The sequence below is a fragment of the Ammospiza nelsoni genome, chromosome 8 (genome assembly GCF_027579445.1).
Source record: "Ammospiza nelsoni isolate bAmmNel1 chromosome 8, bAmmNel1.pri, whole genome shotgun sequence".
NCBI classification, from domain to species: domain Eukaryota; kingdom Metazoa; phylum Chordata; class Aves; order Passeriformes; family Passerellidae; genus Ammospiza; species Ammospiza nelsoni.
The window spans coordinates 28,691,143-28,709,978 of record NC_080640.1 but is presented as its reverse complement, the minus strand read 5'-3'; the positions used below and the strand labels follow the sequence as shown (position 1 = coordinate 28,709,978).

General features: G+C 44.0%; 1 protein-coding gene across 1 annotated transcript in view; it reads left to right on the top strand.

Annotated features, from left to right (window-relative positions):
• The first annotated feature begins 2,874 nt into the window (after window positions 1-2,874).
• CCDC6 (coiled-coil domain containing 6) overlaps window positions 2,875-18,836 on the top strand; it is a 48,007-nt gene continuing 32,045 nt past the window's right edge. The window contains exon 1 of the mRNA XM_059476762.1: window positions 2,875-3,186. Coding sequence (XP_059332745.1) covers window positions 2,875-3,186 — 312 coding nt within the window. The remainder of the gene's footprint in view (window positions 3,187-18,836) is intronic.

Sequence of the window (18,836 nt, the reverse complement as noted above, 5' to 3'; positions counted from 1 at the left end):
GTTTTCCTCCCACTCCTGCACTGACTCAGTGTTTGTCACTGGGCAAGTAACTCAGCTTCCTACCTCCCTTTCTTGCCTTCCAGGGCTATTGTGTGAATTAATTAGATAATGTTTCAGCATGGCTTTGAACTAGAGAGAGCCACAGAAGTGCCAAGTTATCATTCACTGTTATGAAAGTCAGCGTGCTGGCTGGGAGTGAGACCTCTGATGCCAGCCCAGCAGAGAGAGAGGGACAGCAAAAGTGGCTGGAGGAAAGCTCCCCTTTTGCCTCAAGATCCCTCATCTCTGTAGCTGCTGTCTGCAGCACCCCAGAAGTTCTCTGCACCAGATCTGCCTGGTGTGATCCCAGGGATGCAGCCCCTATCTGAGCCTATCCAGCCCAGCTGCTGGGCTGAGGATGCTGCCTGCACCTCCCTGTCTGCTTTCAGGCTAATTTTAGTGTCTGAAGGAGCAGAGGACACGTCCTCTGAAAAATTATAGTGCTCCAAATCAGCAAAGCACTTAAGATTAACATGGATAGGTCTGAAGAGTGGCTTAAGGTTAAGCACGCTGTGGGGCTTGCTGGGTAAGATTAGCCTGGAGCAGATGTGTGTTCTGCTGATTCAGGCCTTCAAAATATTTAGGCCTTGATTCAGCAAGACTGAATGCTCAAATGTGAGCAGTCCTGCTGAAAGCAGTGGAGAAAACTGGCTGATCAGAGCTGGGCAGAAGGATGGAGTGAGAACATTGAGGTATAAACCTGCTAGTTTAGAAATTAGTTTCATTTGAGGATGTGCACAGAGACAAACCAGCTGTGCAGCTCTTGCCTATGCTGTGGAGGTTGTGCATGAAGTAACATTTCCTCATGACCCCATGGTGTCCAGCCAGCTTCCTAAATATCAGCACACTTATTTGAAAGCAATTCTGGTGAAATGCAACTACCTGTCCAAAACAGCGCTTGCTATTTTTTGGATCCTATTTTGATGCCTCAAGGGTTTTATTCCACAGCCCTTGCTGGTGGAAAGGCTCATCCTGGGCATGGAGGTGGCAGCTGCCCAGGTGGTCAGGCTTGTGTGCCCCTGCAGAGCCAGGGTTGCTGCAGGGACATCTTAGGACAGCACTGAGAAAGGTCTCATGAGACCTCACAGACATCCTCAACTGCTCTGTGCATCTGTGGCAACATCTCTTGAGGACAATGCTCTTGTGTTTGGCAGAAATCCCAGCCTAACTAAGCCCAGAGATGGGAAATCCAGCTGAGGGGCAGGCAGGGTGGTCATGAGGGTTGCTTGGTGGCTTTATTACATGTTAATGTCATCGCCAGGATCAGTGTGGAGGCAATGGAATGCAGGAGTGTGCCTCGGCTTCCACAGGGCTGGCAAGGGGATGCAGGACCTTTTCTAGCCTGAAAAGCCCTGAATTGATGTCTCCTGATGGGGCTGAGGAAGAGCTCTGGGTCTCTGCTGGGATGGGGACTCCCACTTGCCCCCCTCTCCATTCTGAGCCCTGTTTGGGGCAGCGTTGTGTGCCAGGGACAGACACACGGACGGAGATCAGAGGAAACAGTTTCCAAAGCTCAGAACTAGGAACAGCCCTTTTCTTGTGATTAAGAGACCAAAAATAAAATGACCTGCACTTATATTCCCAGGCAGGTGAAAAGAATAATTACTTTACAGAGATGGAATTCCTCCATATATTAGAGCCATTAAAAAGAGTAAAATTTGAAATTTACTATGGCATGGAACAAAAAGGTAATGCAGTTAGAGATAATGAAATCCTTGCTTGCCACTAATGGAAGAATTACTGTTGTTAAAGACCCCTTCATAAATAATTGAGAAACCAATTATACAGTCTTGGGGACTAATTTATCCAGGAGCAATGCAGACCATGTTTTGCCATGGAATGAGCGGCACGAGTTCTCTGCTATAGCTCGCTGCTGCTCTGCAAAGAAATAGTAAAATAAAGAAAGAAAGAAAAAGAAAAAAAAAAATGAAAGAAACTAATGTACTTATTAATCAGGAAATGCACTATCAGCAATGAGAGATGGGTGTCCATATATCTCAATTCAAGGCGGTTTTGCTGAATTTGGAGGGCTGCATTAAGATGCCAGTTGGTCTGTGTGCTGTGAGGGGAGCAGGGCTGGCGGCCGGGGCTGTTCCCCCGATCCCGGGGCTCGGCGGATGGGGATCCCCGCTCCTTCTGCTCCGAGCTGCCCCGGGGAAAGGGCCCGGGCCGGGGGTGCAGCCCGGGCAGCGCCGTGAGCCGCTTTGGTACAAAAATCCTTAAACAAAACAAGGTTTGGGGCAGTTTGGGTGGCGTGGTGCCACGCACGGGTTTAGCGGTACGATGAGGTGAGTCCCGCGAATGGGCTGTTCGCCCGGAGCTCCCGGTGTGCATTAAATCCCCCCGGGCACATCCCGATATCGGGCTCCGTGTGGGAGAGATCCTCCGGGCACGTCCCGGGAAAAGGATTCGGTGTGTAGGGATTCCCCACGGGGAATATCCCGAGTTCTGTGTGTCCGGGATCCCGTATCCTGGCACATTCCGGTCCCGGGCTCGGAGTGTCCCGGATCCCCGCTCCTGGCGCATCCCAGCGGGTTCCAGTGTGTCCCGGATCCCGGCATGTGCCGGTGTGTCCCGGTGTGTGCCGGATCCCGGCACATTCCGATGTGTCCCGGATCCCCGCTCCCGGCACATCCCGGTGTGTCCCGGATCCCAGTACATCCCGCTGTGTCCCGGCGCCTCCCGGATCCCCGCTCCCGCTGTGTCCGGGCCGGCGCGGTGCCGGCGCGGGCCGCCAGGCGGCGCTGTGGGCGGGCGCGCGGCCCGTCTCGGCGCCGGCGCGCGGCGGGCGCCGCCCCCTGCTCGGGCGGCGGCGGCGGCGGCGCGCGCGGGGCGATGGCGGACAGCGCCAGCGAGAGCGACACCGACGGCGGCGGCGGCAGCGGCGGCACCGCGGGGCCGCTGTCGGGGGGCGGCCCGGGCGCGGGGCCCGGCTGCGGCGCTGCGGGCGGCGGCGGCGGCTCCTCGGGGGGCGGCAAAGCGGGCGGGATCGTGATCTCGCCGTTCCGGCTGGAGGAGCTGACGAACCGCCTGGCCTCGCTGCAGCAGGAGAACAAGGTGCTGAAGATCGAGCTGGAGACCTACAAGCTCAAGTGCAAGGCGCTGCAGGAGGAGAACCGCGACCTGCGCAAGGCCAGCGTCACCATCGTGAGTGCGGGCGGCGCCGCGCCGGGCCCGGCGGGCGGGGAGCGGGGGTGTCCCCGCCGCGGGGTGTCCGCGCAGGGCGGGCCCGGCCCCGGCCGCGGCCTCCCCGCCGGCCCCCGGCTGCCTGCCGGCTCGCCGGGACCGGGCACCCCGGGCGGGCCCGGCTGTCACCGCGGCCCGGCCGCGGGGGACGCGCACAGGTGGGGTCGCCCCGCGCCCTTCGCGCCCCCTCCGGCGCCGGGAGGGCAGCGGCGGCGGAACCGGCGAGGAGCCGAGGCGGTTCCCCCGGCCGGACCCGCGTGGCCGCCCGGCTCCCCGCGGGGAGGCGGCCCCGCCGGCCCGCCCTGCCCGGGGTCCGAGCGGCCGCGGCTCGGGGAGGGGCCGGGCACGGGAAGAGCGATGCTCTCCGCTCCCCTGAAGTTTCTCAAAGTAGAGATTTCCACGGAGTTTAAGTAATCTGCGGAGATTACGGATTATCTCTTCAGCCGTCACCTCTTCGGTCACTGTGCAGAGGCGGTGAGCTGCAGGAATAGCGTCTTGCTCATGAGGAAGTGTTTGGTTTGTTTGTAATGTTTTGTTAAGTGCTGTATTTCAGGGTATTTGAAAACTCATATAAATAAGACTCTTAAAAACAGTGCGAGTAGAGCAGCACTCTGTCTCGGCAAGAGCTCAGCTCCTGGTTTATGAGCACTGTGAGGATAGCTTGGAGTTTAACACCATTTTATGTGATGCTGTTAGGCAGGAATCATCAGAAAAGCGCATATCAAAACACTACAAAAATATTGTTCTGTTCTTCTCTATGAGATTGGGAGTTAGGAGTTTAAGTTCTAGGAATTTTTGATTATTCAGTGGCTAAAAGGGTTGTTTAGGTATTGTTGGTCATGGCGTGCATGCAGAGTAGGTAACTTGCCAAAGACCTGTTAAAGGTAACTCTGATACTGTCCCGAACATCCTTGCCAGTGCAGGTGGAGATGTGTTAAAGGTAACTCTGATACTGTCCCGAACATCTTTGCCAGTGCAGGTGGAGATGTGTTAAAGGTAACTCTGATACTGTCCCGAACATCCTTGCCAGTGCAGGTGGAGATGTGTTAAAGGTAACTCTGATACTGTCCCGAACATCCTTGCCAGTGCAGGTGGAGATGTTTTACGCGGGACCAATCCCACCTACGTGTGTGCACTCTCATCTCGTGATTTTTCACAGGGGATGCTTTGCTCTGAGCCTAGTGTCTGTTTTATTGATACTCAGCTTTTCCATTGTCAGTCCATCTAGCCAAGAAATGGAGCTTGCCTAGGCATACCTCTCATCTGCTCCTAGTAGTAAGCGTTCAGTGTCTAGCAGGATGTGGGCCGGAAGAGTGCATGAAATACAATACAGAAGTAATTTATTCAAGGATGACAAATATAGTGCTAGTCGGGGAAATGTGTGCTTTGTTAATACTTTACGAGAAGAGAATGTGCCTTAATTAGGTAGCGGCGGAGTGCCTTCTAATGTTGAAAGGGGCTAAGGCGCCTTGTCAGTCAGACATTTTCTCTGTGCCTGTTAGGAAGGCACAGCATCTTTCTGAACCCCTGGTAGGTGTTTTGTTTGTAAACAACTTGGAAAAAATGCTTGTGTGCATTACAGTTCTGGCAGTGTCTCTAGGGACTGATCAGCTTACATTTTGATCAGATTTTAATTTATAAAAAGGAGTTATTTTCCTTAAATCTGAAACTCTGCCTGTTTTTGACATCTTGGATAAAGAGAGAGGTGTTAGACTTTAATGACAACCTGTAGGCTGTCTGGAAAACCGACATCTTTAGCTGATGCTGTGGCTTTGGTGTGCTAAACTGTGTACACAACTGAGTAAACCACTCTAATTCAGCAAGCAGCGAAAAAATGAATGCAAAACATAACTTTTTTTCAGGCCAGTGAGACCTTGTGCTGTGACTTACTTAGTCCATAATGTAAACACATTTGCAGTCAGAATACTTTGTGGTGTGGCTCTAGTATGTAGGTGACTGGAGATGAGCTTTATTGGAGTGTTGAAATATGTGCCATTCACATGTCAGAGGAATAGAAAATTTTCTGATTGTCTGCACTGTGCTTCTAAACCCTTTTCAGTTTGCTCCTCCACCCTGCAGCTCCTCGCAGCGTTGCTGTGCTGACAGACGGGCGCTTTGTGTGTTTCCTGTTGCGGGCATTGTAATGACACAAATCAGCTTTGATTTTTATCAAGCGTTGAGGACAAGCTGTGAAGCACAAATGGACCTGACAGGTAGCCAAAATAGCAGGTGAATGACTAAACCTGTGTGCTGTAGGTGAAGGTGACTCCTTGAACCACACAGCTCTTCCTCTGCAAACCTTTCACCGGTCCTATTTGAGTTTTTTTTGTGCAAGGCCACAGCGACTCTGCTTTCTGCAGTTCCCACCATTGTCTCTAATGATTTTGAATATTTTCCCTTTAAAGTTTCCCAGTGATGGTCTTCCTCCTACCTCTTGTGTCCGTGCTGGTGTAAGTGTTAATATGGCATCTCTCTGTGCTTGCAGTATTGTTGGTGTCAGCGTGGATATAGTCAGTTTAGGAATTACCTAAATTGCTTGCCACATAGGATCTTATTAGTTGTATTTGTAGTTCACCCTTGTGTCATAGGGTTGAAAATAAAGTGTTAATTAAGCACAGGAGACCTACATTAAGTAGTTGCACTTGGAAAACTGACTGAGAAAGGTGTTGGCTTGGCAGGCTTGTGTGCTCACTAGCTTCATATGCACTCCCATCTAAAATATGTGAAAACAAATGCTGCTTTCAAGCTGAAATTGGTGAAGCCAGCTTGGACTAAGCGTACACCCAAAAATATGTGCGAGCTGTACTGCTTCCAGTAGCCTGAAATGCAAATGAAGTTATGCTGCTGTTCATGTGCAAGACTGTGAAAGTAAGTAAATATATGTGATAATTTTATCTCACCTGCTATTATTGGTAACAAACGGTGAGAGAGGGAGCAAAGCAGGGAGAAAGCTGGGGGTATTTCAAGTGCTCTCTGGCAGTGCATTACATCAGAAGGTGAAGTTTCAGATCAGATATTAAGGAGAAATTGCAGAAATGACTAAGATCACTCGAGCCATTTGCAGAGGGTTCATTTATATGTATTTAGCAACCTCAATTGTATGATCTCATGGTGTATTTCTGCAAGGTCTTTTTTAGGAAATGGAACGGCTGGTGCCTAGGTTGGGAAGAAGCAGGCGCCTGAAGATCTGAGATGCTGTGTGTTTGGGATGAGAAGCAGTGAGTTTTGCTTATAGTGTGCGCTACCAGAAGTGGATTTCCTGTGTGAATTTGCTTAGTTCTTTGGTGAAAAAGGTCTGCCAAGGAAATGTCATATTTAATGGGCTAAGCCTGGGACAGCACAACTTCTCTAGTTAAATAAGAGCACCTTCAAACCTGGGTGGTGGGGTGACTGCTTTTCAAAAGAATGAATTGCTGCATGTGACAAAAGCTGAAATACTTCAGTTGGGGGTAGGTATGTATTGGTCAAGAAGTTTCTTTTGAAGTTGGTAGAATTTGGATTTTTAGCTCCTTTTTTTCTGCTCTTCTGTATTTAATGTAACCAAGCCATCCTAAATCAGTGAAAGCCATGTAACCTTTAGCTGATACTGGAAGCATTTTGGTGTTCTTTCTTATTGCTTTGAACTGGCAGGCGTCATATGAACAAGAGGAATTTTAGTCCTTCTAGGAACAAGAGGAATTTTAGTCCCCGACTGCTACATACACTCTCTAGAATGTTAGATTTGGTAATTTATCTCATGTAAATTGACCTACTATACTGAGACATTTTCTTTGGAGTTAGAAAATTAAAATATAGTAAACCTTATTCTGTTACTTAGTTTTTTAACTGAGGTGAAGATAAAGTATTTGAGAAGCGTTAATTTTAAAATGTTCCCACTCCAAAATGCCTGGTGAAGCAGTTTTAGTGCATTCTAACAATTTACAAGAACATATTTCTTTAATTTTCCCTGATTTTGCTGTGTAGGGATGAGAATTATCCTAGAATTTGTGGTGCTGTGTGGATCCCCAGCAGGATCATCGGTTCGGATGAGGCAGTCTGACTGAAGTGCTGATGGCATATGCTGGCTTTTGTGAGCTCGCCGTGAGTTCTCGCTGTCTGTGGTGCCCCTTGCAGCACCTTCTGCCAGGGAGCACTGGGACACGGGACTGCTGCGGGTTGTGAGTGGCGGTATTTTACTGTGAGACCTCTGCTGCCTTTGTTCCTGTAGCTAAACCTGAGCTCTGCGCCTTGGCTCCCAGCTTAACTCTTGTCATTCCTGGAGTGCTGGCAGAGGGCGGTTGCATTTCCTGGCTTTTTGGCCTCCTCTGCCATTCTGCAGAGCTGTGTGAACAGCCTCCCACCTGTTGAGAGGAACAATAGAAAAAAAAGCCTTACTCAGCTCCTATTTCCTCACCCCCTACTTAAATCCTGAACAAAGTTGTTGCTTTCAATAACAGCCATCTCCTGAAAGCAAACAGGCTTTGTGATCAGAAAAATCCTGTGTGCTATTGTGACCTGTTAGAGTTTTCCCAATGACAACCAGATTTGGATGCTGGAAATAATTAGAATTTTGCATTTTGTTCTCAATGAAGTGTGCAGAGGGATCTGTGTGCGTGCATGAGATCTGCTATTGTGGGTCTTCATGAAAAATGTCAGCCTAGACAGATAGTTTGGGGAAATGAATGGGTGTGCTGTTTTGTCAAAAATCTCCTGCAAAAATGCTTTTTTCTTTTCTGGAGTTTGCACCAGAATTTCAAGGCAGAACACCTGTTCCAGTACAGAATGTGTCTATTAATAGTAGAAGAAAAAGGGCAGGATAGTCTATCTGAACTGAAATAGGAACCTTTAAAAGGTGCTGATAAGGGCACGAAATCAATTAGTAGCAGAGAAAGGTAAAAAGCAAACCAAGAAAGCAAAAATATTTTTACAGAATGTATCTGTGAATCTGTTATTTACTTTTGATTTTAAAGTAGGTCTTGCTCGTGTGAAAAATACTCTTAGTTCTGTGATGTCTTTTGTAGGTGTAAGAAACCTGCTTGGGGCTTTTATATCCTGCTGTGTCATTTATCACTCCAGTTTGTAGCTGGACTAAGCTGAAAGTAGCTCAAAAATAACTTATTTCAGAAATGCTTTGCTTACCTGCTTTTGCTAAGATTACCAAATCCGCCCACCGTGAAAGTCCATCCGAAATTTTTCAGGCATGTTTTTTTCCAAGAGCAGGCATGTAGGAAATGACTGTCTGGTATTTCAGTTTTACATTCCCTTCTGATTCTCAAGAAGGTTCTGTTGAACTTCTACAAATGTCTGTAAATTAAGTTTAGTAATGCCCTTTGGTGTTATCTGCCTTGGCCCTTGGGGTGGCACGGTCAGAGCCCTGCTGCTTTTGCTGCATGGCTGGAGAGCCTGTAGTAGGAAGGTGTAATAGCATCTGCTTCCCTTTGGTAGTTACACACAGCCACTGGCATATCCAATTCCCAGACAAAAACATCATCCATGTGCTATTAACAGAATGTCACTGGGGTGTGTTGTAGGCCTTCCTGAATGCTGTTTAAAATACAAACAAAAACCACAGAAAAAGTCCATGTTTCTGAACTTAATTCAAATATTAATCAACAGGAATGCTTGTGCTTTAAGGGAGTTTAAGGCTTCAGAGGTTTATGTAATCATCTGCTTAAATTTTTGTCACATGGTTTTGTGAGTTTTTCCGCACTGAACCTTGTAACTAACCTTGAAATGTGTCTTTGAGAAGTGTATCCAGTTTTAATTTGAAGACTCTTGAAGAATCACTGTGCTTGGAAAGGCTTTGGTGTCCTGCCTCCCGTTCTTCCCATCAGTTTCAAGGTTGAGCTGTTGGTTCCTGCTGTGCCTTTTGGCTGGGTTAATGAGTGTTTTGAATCCTCTGCTTTCTTCTTATGAAGATACAGGCTGTAACAAGCAACTTTAGTTTACATTGACAAACTAAGCTAAGCTCTCAGGCTCTGAGGTGCTGGAAATCCAAAATGTTGAATTATATACGATGCACTGGTCTAGTCCAAACATCCTTTTCTGCTTCAAATTTCCACAAATGTTTCTGATATCTTCATTTGGAACTTTACTTATTTTGTTTTTTCTCATCCAGTGTGGTCAGTTTTCTTTAATGAGCTTGCTGCTGTGTGCTTTGGCTATTGTGGCAGAAATAGAGTTGCACACCTGTGCCTTGTTCAGGTCTGATTTGTACTGCTGGGTTGTCCAGAAGCACTTGGTTTAGAGCAGAGAATTAATTAATTGTGTAGGGAATATTTTAAACAACATCCTGCTTAGTACATGGTGGTGAAATGGGACTTCCCATTGATGAGTATTTTTGAGGTCAGCAAGCCATTTTGGAAATCCTGATGTATACTTTATTTTATAGCCAGTTTAAAATAACGTTTGGCATGTATTACTAAATCAAAAACTCATATGGGTGTCTTATACACACCCTACACCTTTGTGGTTATCTTTATTACAAATAGTCCTTGGCTGAAAGATGAAGATTTGCTTATCTGCCACAACTTGTTTTCTATAAAACCATGCTGAATGACCTGTTTAATGTTTCTGTCCTTTATACTGTAAATTAATTTGTTTGCAGTATTGCCATTGGGTTGATACCAAACTCTGATAACCACCTAGTTTTGCTTGCCTTTAAATATTATACAACAACTATACTTTTTCATCAGTTACTTTATGTGATGTTCCCATATTTAATAATGGTGGAATGTGTTCAGTCAGTAGGCATACTGGTATATTGCTCTGAATTACTTTGGGGATGAAAGTGAAATAAAGAACTGAAATTGTAGAGTGCACTTGGGAAATTTTAATAAGGCAAAGTTCTTGGTATTTCTGTGGGCTTACTATTCTGCATAGAAAGTAATTTTACGTCTTAATGAACTTTCTCACTGAGGTTGTATCATGAATTCTGTGTTAGAATTCTGTGGTTTCTAATCAGCTTTTATTTTAAGAATAGTCTTTATTTTCAGGTTTGAACATTTACTAAGGCCCATTCTTCCTTGGTGTATCTCCAGTGACTTAAAAACATTTTGAAGGAGAGGTTGCTTTGATTTTTACTGTATTTTACACCTAACAACAGGTTTGCTTTCAGTTGAACAAAAAATAGTCATATGTGCTCCTGCTGTATATCTGCCAGACATTTTTAACTTCCTTTTTAGTCACCTGCCCAACTGACTGTTGAGTTTTGCATTATTCACATCAGCTGCTTTAGTAATCAGTATTGAGGTTTTTAGGGCTTTTAGTGCTGTTGCTGATCCCAGTATTAGAAAGCTAGTATGGACCAGATTTTAGCATAGTTTTCAAATCCTGGAAGTTCTGTATTTCATTTTAGTTGTGGTTTTGACTTGAATGGAGCTTGAATTTTAATACTGATTTCAAAGGATGAAGGAAAATTATTTCACTTTATTAAACTCTTTTTTTTTTTTCCAGGGTGGGTAGGTGGTCGTCTGTGGTTTTCTTGCACTTATTAATTCTGTTTACTTGTTCTCATTGCTTGTTTCCTCCTGCTGCCGATACTGACTTTGATGTTGAAGCTGCTGTTTTCCAAGTTGTTGGTTTCAAGTGTTGGTATATGTGGGGTGTATTTTCAGATACACACTCTTAGTGCCAAAGCTCCTTGTAGTAATTGAGCAAATAATACTGACCTGTGGTGAGCAAGCTTATGCTTCTGCTGGAGACTTCACAAAAGGTTTTCTTCCCACCGCCCCTCATAAAGTGTGCTTGGGAGGATCCCAGGTGGGATTGCAGGCCACTGAAATGGTGACTCTGTGGCAGCTGCAAACAAGATGATCAGGCAGCTGGGCTTGTGGGGTGCTGCAGGACAATGGAATGCCAGTGTCTCACAGACCTTGAAATGTGATTGAAACGAAGAAATGAGACAGTGCTGTCCTTCACAGGAATGAAGATGGTCAGCAGTAGACATCTCATGTATCTCAGCATAGCCTTGTAAAAACAGTGAGAGAAACAGTTGCTTTGCTGCTCTTTTTTGGGCAGGGGGGTAGGAGGAAGTTGCTGAATTTAGCAGGAGATCAAGAGGTGAATTCTTTCAGTCTTCTTAAAGAAAAAAAAAAACAGATGAAGATGAAGTAGGAGAATAGGGACAAAATGTACAAATTGAATTATGTTTGGGGTTTGGGGTTCAAACAGAATGAATGGAAAAGAGACAAAGACATGCTCTAGGAGAGAGGCAAAAAATACAGTATAAAGCAAGCTCCCCTGGATGTGTAACAGGAAATATTCTTGTGATGTCTTGCTTCCAACGCAGCAGCCTGGGGATGGCCAGAAGGGAACATCTCAAGTTCCTGTTCTCCAGTCAGGTCCTTCTGTCTGACTGAAGATGTGTCTTGACCTTTAATTAGGTAGTCTGTTAGTGTCCCATTTCAATGTATGGGATGGAGAACAAAGTGAAAATGACAGGCAAGACAGTTAAGGTGAAGTATTCCACCGTAAAAATGTATCTTAAGTGGGGAACTCTGAATTACAGGTATGTGGATTTCACATCTCTCTCTGTGGGGTGCAAGGGTTACTTGATAAAAGCTGAAGCAATTTTTATAGAAATACTGAAGCAGTTTCTAATCCTGGCACTTGAGTTGTAATTATTTCAATTATTCAGTTAAAATACAGGCATTGTAGGCTAATTGGTGTCTATGGGGACGATCCTTTCAGCTCCTGAGAGTGCTCTATCCCTTCATGCATTCCCTTGCAGCTGTTTTTTTCCTGGAAAAGTAGGTATTTGCTCAGCTGATAGTCTAACTGATGGAGAAACTCTTCAGATAAGGCTTCTCTTCCTCTCTCACCTCTGAATTTTACTAAGTTTGAAATTTCTAATATTACACGCAGTCTGGTCTTAGTTTGGGGAGGGCCCAGTGAGGTGGATGAGCATCTGTTCAGCCCTGCAGTAGATGGAAACAGCCTAGCAGTGTTCCAGCTGTCTGTAAAGTTTTCCTCAAATGCTTTAATTTTTTAAACTGCCTGAAATGTGATGTTTCTGCTTATTACTGTAAAGCTAAGGCCTTTTTAGTTCCCTTGGTGGTGGTGGTGGTGCTAATCATACTTAAAACTCCTACCACATATATAAATAATTCCCACCATGATATGCTTTGGTCCTGAGTGAAAGTATAAATGTTTCTTAACAAGTCAGACATGATAAAACCCAGTAATGTTTAGCATGCCACAATATGAAGTTATGCTTCTTTCTGTGACTTACGGTTGAATTTCTACTTTCACCAGGTGGTGGGATTTCCACTTTGTTTTGCTTAATTTTCAAATAAACAGCAAAAGCCACTATTACCAAATTTGCAAACTGTAAGGTTTCAGCCACCACGTTTGCAGGAGCTTTAAAGGGTATGTGTTTCTCATATCTGTTAAAAATGAACTCTAGACATTTTGTCATGGCTCGTGTTGCCAGGAATTATTAACTAGGCAAAATTTCTGTCCTCACAGGCCATGAAATCCTGGTTGGGTCAAGAAGAGGGACACTCCCAAAGTCAGTTTCACAGAGTAAATTTAACCTGAAATTTAGATATGCAGAAAATCCCTTTTCTCTCATTATTGATACATGTAACTGGATGGTCCTTGCTCTGTGAGTGGAAAGGTGGGTAGGCATTTCCTAAAGCTTTCTCTGTGTCAGACCTACTTCCTCACTTCTGTAAAGGAGGAATATTCAAGGATGATTGCATTCCCCCACATCCTGCAAATCTCTGTTTGTAGGGGCCAGAGACAGAGAATACAAAGGCCAAGGATTTATTTCTTCATATTCCTCATCATATTTTCGTACACTACACATTTATATACTTGTATCTTGCCTCAAAAGCCTGGAAAGAGATTGCTCTTTGGAATACTGTGATAGGTACTGTAATATATCCAAACTGTAGAGAAGGAAAAAATACCCAAAAAAACGACTCATTGACTCCTAGGTGAGGTAAGTAGAAACATTTCTTTTTCTGTAATGGAGCTGGAGCTAATGTGCCTTAACAGTGGGTTGGACAGTGTTGTGTTCACTTTGTGAATATATTGGTTTGGTTTAGGAAAAGGTATGATTATAATTAATAACAAGTTTCATCTCCAGCTCTTGTTAATCACTGTGAAAGTGTTTCTCTGGAAATTCAGTTTGTGTAACAGGAAATTGGGAGAGATTTTAACCCTCTTAAGAGGTTGTTTGTGTTGAGTGGCTAAGGACACCTTGCTACTTTGGGGAAAAACATTGCCATCCCTAATGATTACCTAAGCTGTCTTTGAATTTGTCATATAAAACAAACAAACAAAATCCCAACAACAGTCCCATTTCCTGCCTCTCCACCAGCAAATAAAAAGGGTTTAAGAGTTTTAAAGACAGTTAAGAAATTACATGATGAGCATCTACAGTTTGAAAGCCCCATAAATGGATCTTTATCTGGTGGTCTTTATCCTTAGTTTTAGATAAGGAGAACAGGTTGATTGATGTAGATATACCAGAGGTTATAAACACTTGAAAGAAGGATTTACAAGTGCTGAAAGCCACTTTTACCTAGAAGGGAAGGATGGTGAATACACAGGCATTGGGTGCTCAGGACCCAGTCAAAGTGAGAAAATGTGCAGTTTTCTGCCTGGGAGCAGGGGCAGTCACTGCTAATACCTGTGGTATGCAGGTGGCCCTCCTTGGCACATGCCATGCACCTGGAAAAAACTGGGGATAACAGAATTACACTTCAATTTCTCATTATGTACTCCAATGAAGAAAAACATGGTTTTCATACTTACATGCTTGCAGTGAGTTACCTGGACCACGTGAAGTGAAGTAGGATTTTCATGGAGGTTATTTGTGGGGGGTGACTGTTAAATCTCTGTTCAGTGCTTTCACTTGTGCTCTTTTGCCTTTGAGTAGAGAAACAGCTGTGGGTGCAGAGCTGCTTGTAACAGGAGTTTGCTGTGGTTGCATCTTGAGCAGAAGTGTTATTTTAGAACAGCTCAGTACCTGTTAGCTGAATATACCTCTGAACAGAAGCTGGGCATTAAGTTAGTCACCTAATAGTCTACTCTGCTGCTAAATCTTTTGCTGTTCCTGCTCTGAAATGTTGGGAGTGGGCAGTTTTGAGTTTCCTAATTGGTCAGTTCAGCAAAATGAATTGGTTAATGTGTGGTTACATTGAAGATAAATGTTGATTTATCAGTGGTCAGAAAATAAACTACAAAACATTTAAAATATGTTAATTTAAAAAGTGCTTATGCATTAGACATCTGATATCAGAATAATTTGTACTGGGGTGCTACATTCCTTGTAGGTCCTAGCACTAATGGTGGTGTTACTGAGATTTAAGTTGTTGTTAGTAGTTTCTTAGAAGCTTAACAACCAGATTTCATTAAATTTGAGCATTGTAGATGCAGGTCAAATAAACCACAGCATTTTAAGATGTGTGGTTATTCCAATGATCACATAGGCTGTGGAAAATTATTAATGCACACCACCTCCAAAACAGTGTATGCTACAAGATTAGAACAAAAATGATCCTTTTTCTTTCACATTGACAAGTCTGAGCATTTGAAAATTCAGACAAACTGAACATAAAAGTACAAATCTTGCTGTGTACATGTGCATCTTTGTGATGTTTTTCAGCATTTTTTATATTGAGGTTGAGCAAAAGCAAAACCTGTTCCACATACTTGTTTCCCATTTGTTTTACACTATTAATTAACTAGCAAACTTTCCAGTGCAAAAAATCCAGCAGTAAAACAGCTGTGCAGTTAGAAGTCAAATAGTAAAGCAAAAATTTCTTTCTAGTAGTCATCAGTAAAGGATTAATAGAGAGAGGTATTTCAAACTTTGGTTCAGAGTTTGATATGGCAGTGTAGCTGTGTTTTCCATATTGGCTGAGTTTGTCAATGCAAGTCTTCAGCTGGGTGCAAGCTAGCAAAGATGGGGAAGTCCCTGGCAAAGCACCATCTTCTGGAAGGGATGTGCTGCTGATGCTTTGTGCTGGGAATGGTCCCTTGCCTGTGCTGGGCGGATGGAGGTGTCTCACAGATCCCATTCTCAGTGCCTTCCTGGCAGTGATTGCGTGTGCAGGCATTACAGCTCATCTGAGGAACATTTCATGTGCATTTTGAAGTAGTATTTGCTTGTAAGCAATGAACTTGAGGACTTAGGGGCAGTGGGTTTCTTTGTGCTTATATACATACTTATTTAACCCATGCTCTGGAAACCAGTGCTGCTGCGAATGCAGCAGGTGTAGGAAATGTGTGCTGCCTGTGCAGCCATGGGACCGAGGAAGGGCCTCATGAAACAGAGCCATTTGGAAAGGTCTGCAGGCTAGATTTAATTTTCCTGCTGGGTCATTCCTGCCTTGGCCTGTGACTTCTCTTGGCTCAGGTTACAGCTCTTGTGTGCTGGAAGCAGAGACTCCAGCCCTGATAACAGTCTGGGAGCTTGTTCTACATGAGGATGTTTAAGTGAATGAAAAAGAAGAGCTATAAAGCATATGTCTAATGAACAGTCAGATTCTTAAGGTTGCCATGTTGAGTGCTCAGAATAAGAAGTGTTTAGCATGTGTTTGTACAACCCTGATACTTTTGCCTTTATGGTGCCTTATTACTATATAATCTTTAGTTACATTAAGATTGCATAGCAATATGTGGTCATGGTTAAAGTGCTCAGTAAAAGTTATTGATACATTTTTCTAAGCTCTGTCTTGACATTTTGTCAGTCGCAGAGAGTGTGGCTTTTTCACATGCTGCATTTTTATTAACTACTTAATCTGCCAGTATTTTGATATAATAAAAGCTCTTGAAGGGAGTATACTATTTTTTTTTCTGTTTTGAAGAAATCTGTTTAAATTATTTTTCAATTATGTAAGTAAATTCAGGAATTGATTGTATTAATTATGAAATTCATATAGCTTGTTACACTTAGTTTGTAATTAGCCAAATGCATTAATTTTATAAATATTTATGCTTGTCAAATGAGCTTGTTTTCATAACTTGCTTATTTCATTTTTACCACTTGTGTGTTTCAGTTGTGCAAGGGTTTCAGGTCATCATCAAAATGCAGAGAAGGAAGTGTGTGCAATGGGATTGCATACCATCAAACAATTTACTTCAGTGCTGATGCTGAGATTATTCAGCATGAAAGAGTACCAGTGACTTTTGTGTTTAGGAAGCTGGTTGCTTCTGAGGGTTGTTCTTAAGTGCTCCTCCCAAACCACAAGATGTGTGCACCTGAGTATTTGAGAGAAGATCCCACCAGGCTGCATGAGCTGAAAACATTTGACTGTGGCTCAGACTGACTTGGGAGAAGAATGCATTTCTTATGTAGTTTGAGTCAGCTCATTTCTCCATTCAGTGTGCATCTGCTGTGGATTTGTGTGGCCATGTGTTGGATCACTTGCTGGGCATCGAGGGAAGAGCTTGCTGTGCCTGGAGCTGGCAGCAGCAGGGCTGTGACAGAGGCGTTTGACATGTCTGCCCAAAACCTGATTGACCTTTTACAGAGGAGAGGGGTGGGGGATGAAGGGGACAGAGAAATTCCTATTATAAATGGAGATTAGAAGGAGCTGTATTTTAATACTTTAAATGGTAGCTTATCACGGAGTTATTCCTTTATTATTACAATGATAAATTGTATTATTATTATTATAAAAAACAGATATATTTTTTGTGTCCTCTTGCAGCAGAACTCATCTACTAAATAGCTGTAATATAATAGGACTTATGCTTTGAAGCAATTCTGTTTCAGTGGCTTTAATGTTACACAATAGGCAATGTTTAGAGTAGTTTAAGTTCTCAGGATGAGTTTCAATAATGAATTTCTTTCTTCCTTGGTGTATTTGGAAAATAACTTTTGGTGAACCTGGAAGTTTGTGATTTTTCTGATGGAGGGTGGTGTCTGTTCTTTATTTGTTTTTAGAAGCCAACCAACAAAAAAAATGCTTTCCTCCTACACTGCCAGGTCTGTGTTAAAAAAAAACAGTCCTGCAGCTTGGGGTCCTAAAGGAGCCATTCAAAGGTATTAGTGCTTGTTTGGGGCTTCTAGGAAATACTGCATGCCCAAAGATAAAAATGCATGATTCTTTCTATTGTTCTCTTACTCCTGAAAACTCATCTTAAAGAAGGGAGAAGAAAAAGAAAAAGGTACTTTTATGTCAGAACAGAGGAAATTACCCTGGGGGTTTGTCACAGATTAGACAGGAAATCACACTACAAGTTGACCCCAGAACTTGAATTCCAGCTCACCACTTCAACCACAAGAGCCTTCACTCTTTTCTCTCAGACAGGCCACCCAGCTGAAAGAAATACCTTTCCTTGGGTGAGGGGAAAGCTGTGCCCACGTCATTTCTGGGCCTGGGTGGGAATTCCTTGTCCTTCAGCCCTTGCAGGCAGGAATGTGCTGCTGGGCACTCGCTGCAGTTTGGCAGTAGTGGGAGTTCTCTGAGTTGCTGTTGACTTCTGTTCTTGTGGTGGTTCATGTTTCTCACTGTCTGTAAGGCACATTGCATGCGCTGTGGTCATCTCAGATGCAGCTGGAAGGTTTGTAGGAAAAAAAAAAAAAAGCTGCATTGTAAAAGTTTCTTTGTAAGAGAACAGTATCAGCTCGCTGGAAAGTTTATTGCATTTGTAGTTTTCTGTGTCATTTTAACCTGGTGCCAGAAAGTATGGCCAGAGCAGTCACTTGAGTTAGTACTGAGAGAGGAGGAGTGTGTACTTCAGGAGATTTGGGAAGCTTACGTTTTATTTTATGCAAGAACTGCATATTCAAAATTCATGTCATTGTAACAGCCTGCACTTGTCACCCTGTTTACCTCATCCTATTAAGCAGAACTTTTGGGAGGGCTGCTTTCTGCAGTGACAGCTTTAGTTCAGTGTAACATGTGCAGCAACTGAGATCATCTCTTCCCAAAGCTGTCCCGACCCTTCAGTCTATATTCAGTAGTAAAGATTGAATTTCTTGTGGCAGATTAAACTGCTCTTCAGCTCCATCTACAGGGTTACCAACCGCACCAGGAAAAGTTGGATGAGAGGTAAAGAGGTCATGGTAGCCCTTGACATAAAGATGAAAGACCTCCAAGGGTGGATTAGATCAAAACAATGCTTGGTAGGCTGTTTCCAGTAAGATCCCCTGAAATGTTGTGTCACCTTCACCCAGGATGCTGCTGGAGACAGCCTGCAGGCTGGGCATGCCTGGCACCTGCCTTGTGTGGGTGCCTGGGGCAGTTTGTGAAATGTTTACTGCTGAAATTGTCTGAAATGACACCTGGCACTAAAATGCAAGAACGTGTTCATGTCAGGTCACTGATAATGTGCTGATGCTGATTACAGAGCGGGTATTAATTGCATTGCTGAACTTGCTTGCTCTGCAGAGTCAGGAAGGCTTGTGAGGCTTTTAGAAGAGCTAGTGGTGGGGGGGAGAAGAGATTTTTTTTAAGTTTTTTTGTTATAGTTTATTTTGTTATGTGACTGTGTGTAAGCTGGTGCCTCATCAGAAGTACTGGATTTTGCTGCTTCATAGAATACAGTGCCACTAGAGCGATGTGGTCAGTGTGATACAGAAAGAGCATCCCACCAGAAATAGAAGCTGGTGCTAGAACCAAGAAATTCAGCAGTGTGAACCTGGCCTGCTAAAGGTGTATTTGCAAGAG